The following is a 15,525-nucleotide window of genomic DNA, read 5'->3' as shown; positions in this document are numbered from 1 at the left end:
CCCCCAAAAAATATGTATGTAAACTTGGTTAGGCCATGATTCCCAGTATTGTGTGGTTGTCCTCCATTTTGTGATTGTAATTTTATGTTGAGAGGATTAGGGTGGGATTTTAACACCACCGTTACTCAGGTCATCTCCCTGATCCAGGGTAAAGGGAGTTTCCCTGGGGTGTGGCCTGCACTACCTTTTACCTACCAAGAGATGAAAGGGAAGCAAGCAGAGAGTTGGGGACCTCATACCACCAAGAAAGAAACACCAGGAGCAGAGCACGTCCTTTGGACCTGGGGTCCCTACGCCTGAGAAGCTCCTTGACCAGGGGAATATTGAGGACAAAGACCTTCCTCCAGAGCCAACAGGGAGAAAAAGACTTCCCCTGAAGCCAACACCCTGAATTTGGACTTTTAGCCTACTTTACTGTGAGGAAATAATTTCTCTTTGTTAAAGCCATCCACTTGTGGTATTTCTGTTATAGCATCACTAGATAACTAAGACAATGCATGTTTAAAAATGTACAAAGGAAAGAGAGAGAGAAGGCAGCCTAGGATAGAATCCCAGGGCCTTCCAATATGGAGGGCAGATAGGGGGAGAAGCCAGCAAGGCAGCCAAGTTGGTGGGAGGAAAACTAGGAGGTGGGGCAGCCCAGGAGCCAAGGGCAGCAGCGTTCAGGAAACAGGGAGAGGTCAACTGTGCCAGCAGTGAGAGGCTGAGCAGGATGAGGACAGAGATGTGAGCTTTGGGTTTAGCGGCGTGGAGCTGAAGGATGAGTGACAGGCTGAAGTTCAGTGAACTGGTGGGCATGGGCTGAAGAAGGAAATGGAGAAGGTGGTATAGACAATACTTCTGAGAACCTTTTGCTCTGAAAGACAGCAGAGAAATGGGATAGTAACTGGCGGGGGAGATACAGTCAAGGGCATTTTTTAAACAACGGAAGATATCAGAGCTCTTTTATGTGTTTATGGGAATGGTTCTGTGGCAAGGAGAAAGGGGACGCGTGATAGGAGCGATGTCCATGAACGGAGAAGGGGACAGGAGCAGAACCCTTTCCTCCATGGCTGCAGAAAGGCAGGCAGAGGGGGAGGTACCAGGGGAGGGCTTGGGTGCACTGGGGGTAGACCCCAAGTCTGTGGGACACTGAGCCCACGCCTTTCCAGATGCTGCCTTCACTGACCAAAGAAGACTGGATTGGGGGAGACAGACCTTGGCTGGACCCTGGTCAGTCCTGACTATGTGACCTCAGTTTCCTCACCTGCAAAGTGGGAGCCCTTCACTCCTGTCTCACAGGCCCATGGGGAGGACGAATGGCAGAACTGTGGAGTAACAGTGTTCTCAGTACCGTGCCTGGCACAGAGTAGGGCTTCAGGGGACCCTAGTAGGACAGGCTGGAGCCATAGACTGGAGATCTTCCTCCAGACTGAAAAGGACAACCCAAATGCCTTACCGTTAGGGAGGGGAGGTGGGCGCTGGCCTGTTTGGAAAAAATACATTAACTGCAAAAGCTAATTAGCCTGTGATGCTCCCCACTGGGGCAATGAGGGAAGCTAGCTGCAGTATTTTCTTCCTGCCTGAGGTGGGGTGATCATACCACCCATGCTGAGTCCCTGGGGTTTCCCTCCCCTACCATGGCCACTGATCAACCAGTGGCCTTGGGCAAGTTCTTGTCCCTCACTGAACCTCAGTTTCCTCACTTGCAGCTTGGCGTGGTGCACTCAGACCTCTAGGCCTTGCACCGAGATCCATAAGTTCAAGTTCTTTATCAAACACTTTGCTCATCACAACTAATGAGCAAATCCTGACTTTCCCATCAACTGTTATGTGACCTTGGCCAAGTTACTTATCCAAACTGAGTCTATCTGCAAATGCAGAAGATGCTATTTCCTGCCTTACAGGGTTCTTGTGAGGGATGGGAGACACCACCCATCTAAAGCTCTCAACATCGTCCTGGTGCATACTAAACCAGCTGCTGTTGAGCCACTTCCGATGCTTGGTGACCTTATGACTGTCAGAGTAGAACTGTGCTCCATAGGACTTTGAGTGGCTGATTTTTTTAAAGTATTTCGCCAGGCCTTTCTTCCAAGATGCCTCTAATGGACTCGAACCTCCAACTGTTCAATCAGCAGCCAACCATGTTAGCCATTTGTTCCACCCAGGGACTCCTGGTACATCATAGATACGCAGTAACTGTTACTAGTCTCAAGGCTTTCCAGTTGTGTAAATGACCTCCTGACAAGGGTTATGGAGTTACTGCTTCTGGCTACCTCGCATCCAACCCCCTTCTTCTGGCACCAACACCCAGCTTTTCTTTTGGGGGAATTTCCCCATCCCAATTTTTTTTTCACCTCCTACTTCTATTCATTCCCCTGGGCTCCAAGACAAAAAGCGTGGCACAAACGATTAAGCACTTGACTACTAACCTAAATGTTGGTAGTTCGAACCCTCCCAGAGGTACCTTGGAAGAAAAGCTGGGTGATCTGCTTCTGAAAGGTCACAGCCATTGAAAACCGTACGGCACAAAATTCTACTCTGCACAGATGGTGTCGCCAGAAGTTGGAGTTGACTCGAAGGCAACTGTTCATTTTTTTTAACCTGGTCGATCAGTTTATTCCATCCCCTTAGCCATGGAGATGGGCTCAGAGATGAGCATGTGACCCAAGTAGGTCAATGAGGCCTAAGTCTTGAGACTTTAGCTAGATCTTTCAGGAAAGAAGCTCTCCTACTGGGTTTGCTAAGCTGGTAAGACATGGGCCCACAAAGGGGAAGCCTGGCTGAGGATGAAGCCAACAGAAAAAACAGCAAAGCAAGAAATGAAGACATATTCCAGGTGATGTTGTTTGGGCCCCTTTATCAAGCAGGCTTAATGGCAGCCATTCCCAAGAACCTTTGAGCACCTGAAACAATAAGTTCCCCTTTTTTGCTTCAGCAAGCTTGAACTGGATTTGTCACTTGCAACCAATAATTTTCTGGCCTTGGGCTGATACTTCTTGTTCAGTCTGATCTGCCTTCCACCACTGGGCAGAAAGGAAGCATGGCAGGGGCTTGCAGATCACAGAAGAGGGCTATGACACTGATCACTCCTGAGGTGCCCGAGAAGAGAGACAGGGCCACACACGGACAGTGTGAGGTCTGAACTCAAGAGCTCTGCAAAGGACTTCCTTGGAGAAGCAGATGAAACTGAGATCTCCATGCCTGGAGCCAGGAAAAGGAGGGGGAAAGGCGCACATGACCTGGCCGAACCTTTCCTCTTCTGGGTTTAGACACTGCTAGACCATCAGTGGAGGAGACACACCAGGGAACGATGAACCAGACAGACATATAACAGCACAGGTAGGGGAGGATGCTCCCCAGACATAGGGTTGCCAGATAAAATACAGGACGCCCAGTTAAATTTGAATTTTAGATAAACACCAAATAATTTTTCAGTATAAATATGTCCCAAATATTGCATGGGACATACTTGTACTAGAAAAAAAATTTGTTGTTTATCTGAAATTCAGATTTAAGTAAGTAACTTGTATTTTTGTTGCTAAATTTGACAACCCTACCCAGATGCCATGAGGGGCAGTGGTGGTTCAGTGGTAGAATTCTCACCTTCCATGTGGGAGACCTGGGTTCGATTCCCAGCTAATGCACCTCATGTGCAGCTACCACCCATCTGCCAGTGGAGGCTTTTAATGTTGCTATGATGCTGAACAGGTTTCAGTGACACCTTCAGCCTAAGACAGACTAGGAAGAAAGGCCTGGTGATCTTCCAGAAATCAGCCAAGGAAAACCCTATGCATTCTATGTGGATGGGGTCACCATGAGTCGGGGGCCCACACTCGACAGCAGCTAATAATGATAATAACAACCAGCACCCAGTTGCCACTTTTGTTTGTTGGTTTTCAGGCTTCATCCAGTGGGGTCTGTCTGAGAAGCAGTGAATGAGGATGAGAGGGGCCAGGGAGTTGCACAGCTGAGAATCTCCAAAGAAACCATGTTACCTCCTTGTTCTTTGTTAGGAAAAGGAGGCCAGAGGACTCTGGGTAACACGGGCATTAGTGTCCATTTGGTACCCTGGACTGCACTCGCAGGAGGCCAAGTTCTCCTGGGAATTGGGAGGGAGCGCCCCATTTCTGGTGGGATTATTTGCGGCTCTCATGTTGCCTCATCTTGTGCTGGGGGCAGTGGGGTACTTGTTGCCTGGACTCAAACCATACAAAATCATAACTGCTTAGCTTTCTTCTTATTTTTACTAGTAACTTTTTTCCCCCCTGCTTATAAATCATTGTTGATAATTGGGAGGGAGGAGGAAGAAAAAAATTACCCAAAATTCCTCTACCCAGCTGTAACCAATGTCAGCTTGTTTTTCCTTCCCCAGGGAAATGAACATTTATTGAGCCTCCATCACGTACCATAAACTTCCCCTCCAGTATTTCCTATAGCCTTCAGATAGGAAAATAACTTTATTGCTCTTTCTGACTCTAAAAGCAATACAAGCGCTTTGCATATATATTAAAAAGATAACTCACGGAGGTAGAAAGAAGTGAAAGTCATCCATGATCCCAGAGTTGGAATTCTTCTACTCATTTCCCCCTTTGTATATATGTTTGTGAACATTGTTCTATGCCAACCCCACTAGCTGCTTCCCACAGATTGCCACGTCGCAGGGCCTTTTTGCAGATATGGAAACTGAGGCTCAGGGACGTTTAGACACATGTCTGCTAAATTACACAGAAGTCCTGTGGATTACCTGCCTCTCCCTCCCCACCAAGAGGTGTAGAACATTACAGGGGCTCAGTAATGGTTCACTGAGTGAACAAATGGACGAGAAACTCTGGTTTAAGGGGGAAGAGTCCATGTCTCCAGGTTTGTTCTGTTTCATTAAGTCATCAAAAGCTGCTTCCAATTTGTATATTAAAAAAATCCTAATCCACCTGAGCTGATTATGGAGTAGCTGCAATTGGCTGTTACCCGGAGAGGTGTGGGCTGTCCGAGGGAGCAGGTGAAGGAGGCGTGATTGCTTCCCTGCTTTAGAGAAATAACCCCAACCCACTGCTGTTGAGTCAGTTCCAACTCACAGCAACAGTGTAGATCTGCCTCATAGTGTTTCCAAGGCTCTAAATCTTTACAGAAGCAGACTGCCACATCTTTCTCCTGAGGAAGAGCTGGCCACTGGGGGGGGGGGCGGGTGGGTGGGCAATAAACTGAGCTTTTGGTTAGCAGCCAAAACCACTGTGCCACAAGGCTCCTTAAAGAAATAAGGAGCTCCAAAAAAGGGTGACAGGGGAGCTAGGAGGTATTTCCTGGAGGTGAAATACCAAAAGCTTTCATGGAAAAGCATGTGGGGGATATGGTTAAAATGCCCAAGTAAGGCCTCAGCTTGGAAGGTTGATAGCTGTTATGGGTTGAATTGTGTCCCCCCAAAATGTGTGTCAACTTGGCTAGGCTATGACTCCCACTATTATGTGATTGTCCACCATTTTGTCATCTCATTTGATTTTCCTGTGTTGTAAATCTTACCTCTACAATGTTAATGAGGCAGGATTAGAGGCAGTTATGTTAATGAGACAGAACTCAAACTATAAGATTAGGTTGTATCTTAAGTCAATCTCTTTTGAGATATAAAAGAGAGAAGCAAGCAGAGAGTCAGGGGGACCTCAAGAAAGTAGTGCCAGGAGCAGAGCATGTCCTTTGGACCCAGGGTCCCTGATCTGAGAAGCTCCCAGACCAGCAGAAGATTGATGGCAAAGACCTTGCCCCGGAACCAACATAAAGAGAAAAAGCCTTCCCTGGAGCTGGCACCCTGAATTTGGACTCCTAGCCTCCTAGACTGTGAGAAAATAAATTTCTCTTTGTTAAAGCTATCCATTTGTATTATTTCTGTTATAGCAGCACTAGATAACTAAGACAGAATTTGGTACCGAGAGTGGGGTGCTGCTGTAACAGATACCAACAATGTGGAAGCAGGTTTGAAATTGTGAATGGATAGAGGCTGGAAGGGATTTAAAGTGTCAAATAGCAAAAGCCTAGATTGCACTGAAGAGATTGTTGGTGGAATTATGGAGATCAAAGACAATTCTTGTAAAGACTCAGAAGGAAATGAGGACAGCTGTTACACTGGAGATGGTGCAGACAGCAGGAGGCAGCAGCAGAACCAGGAGACCAGTGCAAGACAGTGCTGGAATGGACCCATGGAGCAAGAAAGCTGAGTGCCCTTCAGATAAAGTTTACTGGCAGAGTGGGGTCCCTCCAGGCACTTATCGGTGGAGCTAAAGAACTTTGGAACACTTGCCCCAGCAAGGCAGATGCGGGCGGACAGGCCCAAGGGGCAGAGAGGCCAAAGAACAAGGAAGCAGAAGTTGAAGAGACAAGGAACACAGGAAGCAGAGCTGCCTCAGTCTCAAAGGGTAGGGCCGTGACCTCTGGGGTCTCAAAAGGGTAGAGCCATGGCCTCTGGAGCTTCAAAGGGTTAGGCCACAGCCTCCTAGGTTTCAAAGAATCAGATCTTCACCAACTCTGTTCTGGAGTGGGGGCTGCCATTCACGAGTGCCAGCAGGATGGAGCTAGATCTGATGCCCAAAACTGAGGGGATGGGGCTGCCATGCTCAAGTGGCTGAAGAATAGGGCCTGCAGTGGCCAAGGAGTTTAGGGTTGACACTCAGACTAGGATAATGCGGCCATCCAAATTTGAGGGAGTAGAGTTGCAGTTCCTGGTCCTGGAAAGTGGAGTTGAAGCCCAGGGTTGAGGTGCCTCTACTCAGAATTCAGAGAGTGTGGCCAATACCTAGGGTTTAGAGGGCAGGGCCATTGTATAAATTGTCTCAGAGAACAGAGGATTATTTTCAGTCCTAGAGAGCTAATGTAATGTTCTGCTGACTTGCTTGGTGCCTGTTATCCCTTTTTTCCCTCCAATTTCTCTCATTTGTAATGGAAATGTCTACCTTGTGCCTGTTCCATCATTGTACTTCGGAAGCAGATAACTTATATTCTAGATTTCACAGATGCAGGGGAAATTTTTGGATTTTGGACTTGAAGTTGATTTAAGACTTTTGCCATGATATGATGGGGTGAATGTATTTTACATGTGGCAAAGACATGAATTTTGGGGGGCCAAAGGGTAGAATGTTATGGATTGAACTGTGTCCCCCAAAACTGTGTGTCAACTTAGCTGGGCCATGATTCCCAGTATTGTGTCATTGTCTACAATTTTGTCATCTGATGTGATTTTCCTATGTGCTGTAAATCCTACCTCTATGATGTTAATGAGGCAGGATTAGAGGAGGTTATGTTCATGAGGCAGGACTCAATCTACAGGATTAGGTGTATCTTGAGTCAATCTCTTTTGAGATATAAAAGAAAGGAACAAGCAGAGAGACTAGGGGACCTCATACCACCAAGAAAGTCATACCAGGAGCAGAGCGTGTCCTTTGGACCCGGGGTTCCTGCTCTGAGAAGCTCTGTCCAGTGGACGATTGATGTCAAGGACCTTCCCCCAGAACTGAGAGAGAGAGAAAGCCTTCCCCTGGAGTTGGCATCCTGAATTTGGACTTCTAGCCTCCTAGACTGTGAGAGAATACATTTCTGTTTGTTAAAGCCATCCAACTCGTGGTATTTCTGTTATAACAGCACTAGATAACTAAAACAGAAGCTGTTCACAATCTGGTCACCTAAGCCTGGAATTCAGACATGCTCTTCAGCTCACTTAACAGGGGCTTTTTATTTCTTACCTGTAATTTCTTGAGGGCCTTCTGTGTGTCAAGCCTTTTGTTGCATCCCTTTCAGACAGCATCTCATGTAACCCTTCAACAATCCCATTTTACAGATGAAAAAACTGAGGCACAGAGAGATTCAATCACCTGGTCAAGGCCACACAGCTGGCAAGAGGAGAGCTAGGCCTGGACCTGAGGTCTGCGTGACTCCCAATCCCCTGCTTTTAATCACTCAGAAGCTCTGCTGACTTTCTACTTCTGTGAGGAAGTAGGGGGACACAGCCCAGATGCACAAGCCCTTCCTTGCCCTGGTGCTGTGGTTAGTGGTGGGCAGAGGGGGGATGATGAGGAAACCAGGCCAGGGCTTTCCCTCTAGATTCAAGGCTAAACAATCAGAAACAGTCCAAACTTTCATCAAGGGGAGAACAGATACACAAACAGTGTCTTAGTCATCTAGTGCTGCTGTAACGGAAATACCACAAGTGGATGGCTTTAAGAGAAATTTATTTTCTCAAAGTCTAACAGGCTACAAGTCTGAATTCAGGGCGCCAGCTCCAGGGGAAGGCTTTCTCTCTCTGTCAGCTCTGAAGGAAGGTCCTTGTGATGAATCAGTCTTCCCTTGGTCTGGGAGCATCTCAGCGCAGGAACCTCGGGTCCAAAGGTGCGCTCTGCTCCCAGTACTGCTTTCTGGGCGGTACGAGGTCCCCAACTCTCTGCTTGCTTCCCTTTCATCTCTCGTAAGATAAAAGGTGGTACAGGCCACACCCCAGGGAAACTCCCTTTACACTGGATCAGTGATGTGACCTTACTAAGGGTGTTACAATCCCACCCTAATCCTCTTAACATAAAATTACAATCACAAAATAGAGGACAACCACACAACACTGGGAATCACGGCCCTGCCAAGCTGACACACACATTTTGGGGGACATCATTCAGTCCATGACAAGCGGTCACATCCGCATCCTAGAATACTACCAGCTGCTGTGGCGTCAGCTATGACTCATGGCAACGCCAGGTGTGTCAACATAAAACAGTGCTCAGTGTGGTTTTCCTTTTCTTTCTTTTTTTATCAAACACTTGGACTTTTTTTTTTATAAGGATAAATACACTGAAGTGTATTTACACAAAAGAATTACATTCAGAGTCAACATGAATCAACCATGTTGTTGTCAGATGACACTAAGTTGATTTCTACTCATAGTGACCCCATGTGACAGAGCAGAACTGCCCCTCGATGGGATTTTCAATGGCTGATTTTTTAAAGGAGGTCGCCAGGCCTTTTTCTGAGGCCCCTCTAGGTGGATTTGAACCTCCAACCTCTCGGTTAGCAGCTGGGTACATTAAGGATTTGCACCACCCAGGGACTTCTTATGGAATACTACTTAGCAATAAAAAGGAACAAACCACCGATGCACACAGCAACAACATGGATGAACCTCAAAAAGCATTATGCTGAGATAAAGCCAGGCACAAAAGCATACACCGTGTGTGATTCCATTTATATGAAGTTCAAGAACAAGCAAAACTAATCTATGGTGCAAAATCAGAAGAGCGGCTACCTTTTGGGGAGAACTGGTGACTCAGAAGGACCAGAAGGAAACTTTTTGGGGTCATGGACAGATGTGCAAATCTGTCAAAACTCATCACACTTTACCATACAGTACCTGTTGCCATCGAGTCGATTCCGACTCATAGTGACCCTGTAGGACAGAGTAGAACTGTCCCATAGGGTTTCCAAGGAGTGGCTGGTGGATTAGGTCTGTGCATTTCACTGTAGGTAAATTACATATAAGGCTGCATCCAGACCCCCTGAGAAAGCTACTTTCCCTTTACCCACTTAGGAGTAGAGGCTGGGTTGGCTCAGGAACAATCTGTGAGGTCAAGAGAGAAAGTCTCAAAACAAAAAGTGGATTAGTTGTGGCTGCCAGGGGCTGAGAAGCATGACAGTGATGCTTAATGGGTATGGGGTTTCCCTTTAGGGTGACGATAATGTTTTAGAATTAGACAGAGGTGATGGTTGTCAACACTGTCAGTGTACTAAATGCCACTGAATTTTACACTGTAACAGGGTTAATTTTTTTATTGTACTTTAGAGGAAGGTTGACAGAACAAACTAGTTTCTCATTAAACAGTACACATATTGTTTTATTACATTGGTTAACAATCCCACAACATGTCAACACTCTCCCTCCTCAATCTTCGGTTCCCTATTACCAGCTTTCCTGTCCCCTCCTGCCTTCTAGTCCTTGCCCCTGGGCTGTTGTGCCCCTTTAGTCTCGTTTTGTCTTATGGGCCTGTCTAATCTTTGGCTAAAGGGTGAACCTCAGGAGTGACTTCATTACTGAGCTAGAAGGGTGTCCAGGGGCCATATACTTGGGGTTTCTCCAGTCTCTGTCAGGCCAGTAAGTCTGGTCTTTTTTGTGAGTTAGAATTTTGTTCTATACTTTTCTCCAGCTCTGTTTGGGACCCTCTATTGTGATCCCTGTCAGAACAGTCAGTGGTGGTAGCTGGGCACCATCCAGTTGTACTGGATTCAGTCTGGTAGAGGCCGTGGTAGTTGTGGTCCTTTAGTCCTTTGGACTAATCTTTCTTGAAACATTTCTTATGAAACAAGCATCAAAATTGAAATATGAGCCATTTAAAGCAAAACTGGTAAAAATCAATTTTTCATTGTGGGAGATCAACAGAATTTTACATTGATTGTTGAAACAACTAAGTTCACTGACTCATTTTCTTTGTTGTAGAATACGTGGAATATTCTTTCAGTAGAAAAGGAAAGTTCTTTTAGTAAAGATCTTAGTACCCTGCATTCACTAAAAATTTTATTATCCAGCTCATCTCATTCTGTTAAAATGGCATATACCACTTTTGCATTCAGTTGCTAATATTATAGTCACATTTAAAAAGAAGTTAGATCATGGATAGCTAAGACACACACACACACACATATATACATGTACATATCTAACTCACATATTCTGTTTGAATGTGTGAGTATGCAGGGGAAGGGGCACCACAGATTATCAATGCTTAGGGCCTTTATATGCCTTAATCCGTCCCTGCTGTGAGTACCTTAGTGGCAGACCCGGGTCTGGTACATCTGACTGCTCACTGCATGCACAGTGTAGGTACTTGAATGCCTGTGATTAGGGCACACCTTTGACTGCTGAGTGACGAGTGAGCAAAGGAATGAGTGAGTCAGCGAGTGAATAAAAACGTGTGAATGAGTGAGTAAATGAATGAGTGAATGAACAAAAGAGTGAAAGGCTGAACGAGTGAATGAGTAAATGAATGGAAGGATGGATGAATGAATGAGTAAACATGCAATTAACTGAGTGAAGGAGTAAATGAATGAACCTGAGCAGAAACATGGACCTGTGTGGGTTCCAATCCTGGCTTTGCAAATGACTTAACCTCTCCAGTCTCAGTTTTCTCATTTGTAAAATGGAGAGCTTGGGTTGTGGTGACAAATAAATGAGTTAAAATGTGTAAAGTGCTTAGAACAATACCTAGTAAATTAAGGCCTCTGTAAGTGTCTTTTTTTTTTTTAAGTGTCTGTGACTATTAAAGAAATACACAACCATACACATAAAGAACCTCTGCCTCCTCCAGAGGCGCCCATGCCGCTCCCACCCCACTTCCCACCCCGACCTGCACCTACCCAGGAGCTGCACCTCATCGGTGATGCCATAGACGTCGATGAGCGCCCAGAGCGGACCGTCCACTGCCACGCCGCAGTGGAAGAGCACGGGCTCACCGTCGTTGACGCTGTAGAAGACGCGGCCATGGCGGTCGGCCCAGTAGGCCAGCACGGTGTCACGCAGCGCCAGGCTCTCGGGCAGCGCCTTGGCCCAGTAGCCGGGCCGCGTGACGAGGTCGGGGCAGGCATACTTGGGAATGTCATGGGCACTCATGAGCGACGGGTCGTGCGCCGTGAAGCCGAACCGCAATGCGCCGCTCCAGCCCGGGCGCACGGCCACCAGGCGTAGCCGCACCTGCTCATACAGCCGGATGGGTCGCTGCGTGAATGTGACGCCGTTGCAGAAGCTGTTGCGCCGTGTTGCCCGGCGCGAGTGGCCGTCCAGCCGCACATTCTTGCCCTTGGCTTGCGCGTGGAAGCGTGGCGCCTCACCCAAGACCGGGCGCCGCTCCGGGCCGGGGCCGCAGCACGGCCGCGTGGTCAGGAGGCGCGCTGGCGGGCTAGATTCTGCGGGAAAGACAGGGTGGTTAGGCCCGTCTGAACTCTCTAGGCTCCATTCGTCTGTTCATAATTTTATTTTAAATCCTGTTTTAGTAAGGCCAATAACTGATCAACTTGAAAAGGTTCTAGACGAGACCAAAGGGAAACGCTCTTTGTCAGCCACTCCAGCCTGCACGAAGCTGCCGCAGTAAAGCCACTACACCCACTTCACAGAGAAGCAACCCGAGGCTTGGGCAGGGTGAAACACTAGAATGATTTCACTGTCAGAGGAGTCAAAAACAATGACCTTGTCACAACAGCAGGGTTAAGCTCAAATGACTTCTCTAATCCCATCAAATCCCTCCAAACCTGGAGGCTTCTTCCAGAGGGCCACCTGGTCCCTGACCTCTGGGCTGCAGTGTCCCTCCAAAATCAGCAGAGGGCTTGGATTCTTGGATAGTAGAGGAGGTATCTGGATAGTATTTATGCAATTTATGCTCACAAGCAAGGCAGGCAAGGCAACAGAAAAAGTGCTGTCTTGAGGTCCTCAGCCAAACCCATTGCCATAGAGTCAATTCTGACTCATAGCAACCATATAGGACAGAGTAGAACTGCTCCACTGAGTTTCCAAGGAGCGCTTGGTGAATTCGAACTGCTGACCTTTTGGTTAGCAGCTGTGGCTCTTAACTACTACACCACCAGGGTTTCCATGTCCTTAATAGACAATTAATAATCATGATAATAAACACTGAGGTTACAAAGGAATCCCAAGCCAGGATGCTGTGACTTCCTCTCCCCTTTACCCACAGCAAATTAAAGCATTCTTTACAAGCAAGGCTGGCTTTTCCAGAAAGCGCACCCTTTGGGATTCATTTCTAAGGCAGTTCTGCCTTGAAGGCCCTGGGAAATCCTGGGATGGCCTCCTTTCAAAGGCCCTGGCCAAAGGCCATGAACCCAGGTGTCCTGATATTAGGGTGGTAGGCTTCATCCTTCTCACTTTTCCTCCTCCCATCCCAGGAGCAGTGTCTGAGCTCTGCCAGCCTGGGAGGTGGCAGGACAGGTAATTACTGCACAAGCCTCTGCTGTTCATCTACAGGAGAAGCTGGGACAACTTTCATGGCAAATTCTCATAAATCACAGGCATGCAATGGTCTGTAGTCTCTGGAGAAGAATGGTGACCCAGGGCAACGAGAACCACCATAGGGGCCACTCCCCTTATGCCCAGCCACAGGGTACATTGTGCTCTGGGCACCTCAGGGGGTTCAAGGGAGCAAGGACAGAAGAAAATAAAGAGAGAGAGGGAGACAATGACCAGGCAGGCAGGCAAGCAGGCCATGGCTCCTCTCCCCAGGTCTGAGGGAAAGGGACCCCTGGTCACTGATGGAGGAAATCGTGCTGGGAAGCTAGGAGGCCTCTCTGCAAAGAGAAGCCACTGACCCACAGAAGACAAAGTACAAGGAATAAAGCCAAGGCCCGACATCAGAAAAAGAAATTAAGGGATATTAGTCATTCAATCATTCAACAGTTATGTCAGGTACCATGCTAGCACTGGGCATACAGCAGTCAGCAAGAGAGACAAGGTTCCTGCTCTCATGGAGCTGCCATTCCGGCAGGGAAGTGTGACAGCAACCAATAAAGCATACCTGCCTGGTGGGATAAACCGCAGAGAAAAGCACAACCAGGGACGTTGTTATGGATTGAATTGTGTCCCCCCAAAATATGTGTTGTAAATCCTAATTCCTATACCTGTGGTTACAATCCCATTTGGGAATGGATTTTCTTTGTTATGTTAATAAGACAGTATCATCAGTGTAGGGTGTATCTTAAATCAATCTCTTTTGAGGTATAACCCCAAAAAAACCCAGGGCCATCGAGTCGATTCCGACTCATAGTGACTCTGTAGGACAGAGTAGAACTGCCCCCATAGAGTTTCCAAGGAGCACCTGGAGGATTCAAGCTGCCAACCCCTTGGTTAGCAGCTGTAGTACTTAACCACTACGCCACCAGGGTTTCCTTTTGAGGTATAAGAGAGGTTAAACAAGCAAAACAGAAGCAGAGATGGGGGAAGACAGATGCCATGCCACATGAAGATCACCAAGAAACCAAGCCACGAGGATCTTCCCCCAGAGCCCACAGAAAAAGAAAACCTTCCTCTAGAGCCGTAGTCTTGAATTTGGGCTTCTAGCCTTCTAAACTGTGAGAAAATAAATTTCTGTTTCTGAAAGCTACCCACTTGTGGTATTTCTGTATTGTAACACTAGATAATTAAGACAGATGGGGACAGAGAGAGCTGCTATCTTAGACGGGGTCTTCAGGGAGGGCCTCTCTGAGGAGCAACTTTCCTGGAGGGACCTGAAGAAGATAAGAAAGTGAGCCATGAGGGTATCTGGGGTGAGAACATTACAGGCAGAGGGAACAGACAGTGCAAAGGCCCTGGGGTAGGAGTGTGCCTGGCATGGCTGACAAACAACAAGGAGACCAGTGGAGCCAGGATGGTGTGAGCAAGTGGGGGAGTGGAAGGACATGAAATCAGAGCAGTGGTCAGGGGGAGGAAATCATATAGTTGCTTTTTCTTTAACCATTTTCTCTGAGTGAGATGGGACATTATTGGAGGTTTCAAGCAGGGAAGTGATAGGACTACTTGGGCCACTGTGTAGAGAATGGACTATTGGAAAGGGGAACCTAGCAGCCAAGACAAAATTACTAGAATATTCTAGTGCAGACTTGGGTAAGGGACAGGGTGGTACCACTAAAAGTAGTGCGAAGGGGTGAGATTCTGCACACATTTTGAAGGTACTGGGTTCCAGGGAGGGGTAAATAGTTTGCGCTTGACTACTAACCTAAAGGTTGGCAGATTGAACCCACCCAGTGAAGCCTTGAAAGAAAGGTTTGGCTATCTGCTTCCATAAAGAATACAGCCAAGAAAACCCTATGGAGCAGTTCTACTCAGAAAACACATGGGGTCACCATGAGTTGGAATTGACTCCATGGCAGTGGGCTTGGTTTTTGGTTTAGAGACTTGTAAGTTTTAATTAATGTCAAATGAAAGAAATCTAAAGCATTCAATTTACTTGCTTTGAGTATTTAAATTATATGCAATAAATAATATAAAAAAAGACCTTTGAGTTCCATAACAGACACCGGGAGGTGAAGCAGAGCAGGGAGAAGGAAGGGGTAGAGAGAGGGGGTGATGCCAGGGGTGGACCCTGGAGGCAGGGCTTTCTCCATTACCTCTTTTATTCCCCTGTGCCCAGCAAAGACCTGGCATACACCAGGTACTTGGGAAATGCTAGATGCTGCCTGAATTATGGTTAGAATTGGTGCAGAGCTCAGAGATCATCTCCTCCAATGAGCCCATTTTACAGATGAAGAGCGGACCCACAGAGGGAGAGGGGCCTCCCTAAACTCGTCAGTCAGGGTCAGGGACAGGGCACTTTCTTGGGCTCTTCTGGCCAGGCCACCCCATGCAGGGAAGTGGAATGTCAGAGGTCACTCCCTCACGAGGATGGGCCTGTGGCCCTCTGGGATAAGGAGAGGCCTGGAGGGGCAGCCAAACACCACCTCCCACAGGCCACGGGCCATCATGAAAGACGACACCTTCATTTTTCTGCAGCTCCCACAGTGGTTAGTCACGTGGATGCCTGCTGCTTCTGCATG

General features: G+C 47.4%; 1 protein-coding gene and 1 non-coding gene across 2 annotated transcripts in view; one reads left to right on the top strand and one right to left on the bottom strand.

Annotated features, from left to right (window-relative positions):
- NEURL1B (neuralized E3 ubiquitin protein ligase 1B) overlaps positions 1–15,525 on the bottom strand; it is a 50,548-nt gene that overhangs the window by 14,877 nt on the left and 20,146 nt on the right. Inside the window, exon 2 of the mRNA XM_049874328.1 lies at positions 11,350–11,895. Within this exon, the coding sequence (XP_049730285.1) occupies positions 11,350–11,895 (546 nt within the window). The remainder of the gene's footprint in view (positions 1–11,349; positions 11,896–15,525) is intronic.
- Positions 3,556–3,626, top strand: TRNAG-UCC (transfer RNA glycine (anticodon UCC)). Its single transcript has one exon. It is a non-coding gene; the product is annotated as a tRNA-Gly (tRNA).

The sequence above is a fragment of the Elephas maximus genome, chromosome 2 (assembly GCF_024166365.1).
Source record: "Elephas maximus indicus isolate mEleMax1 chromosome 2, mEleMax1 primary haplotype, whole genome shotgun sequence".
NCBI classification, from domain to species: Eukaryota; Metazoa; Chordata; class Mammalia; order Proboscidea; family Elephantidae; genus Elephas; species Elephas maximus.
The sequence above is the reverse complement of the archived record's forward strand: the minus strand, read 5'-3'. Positions and strand labels throughout refer to the sequence as shown.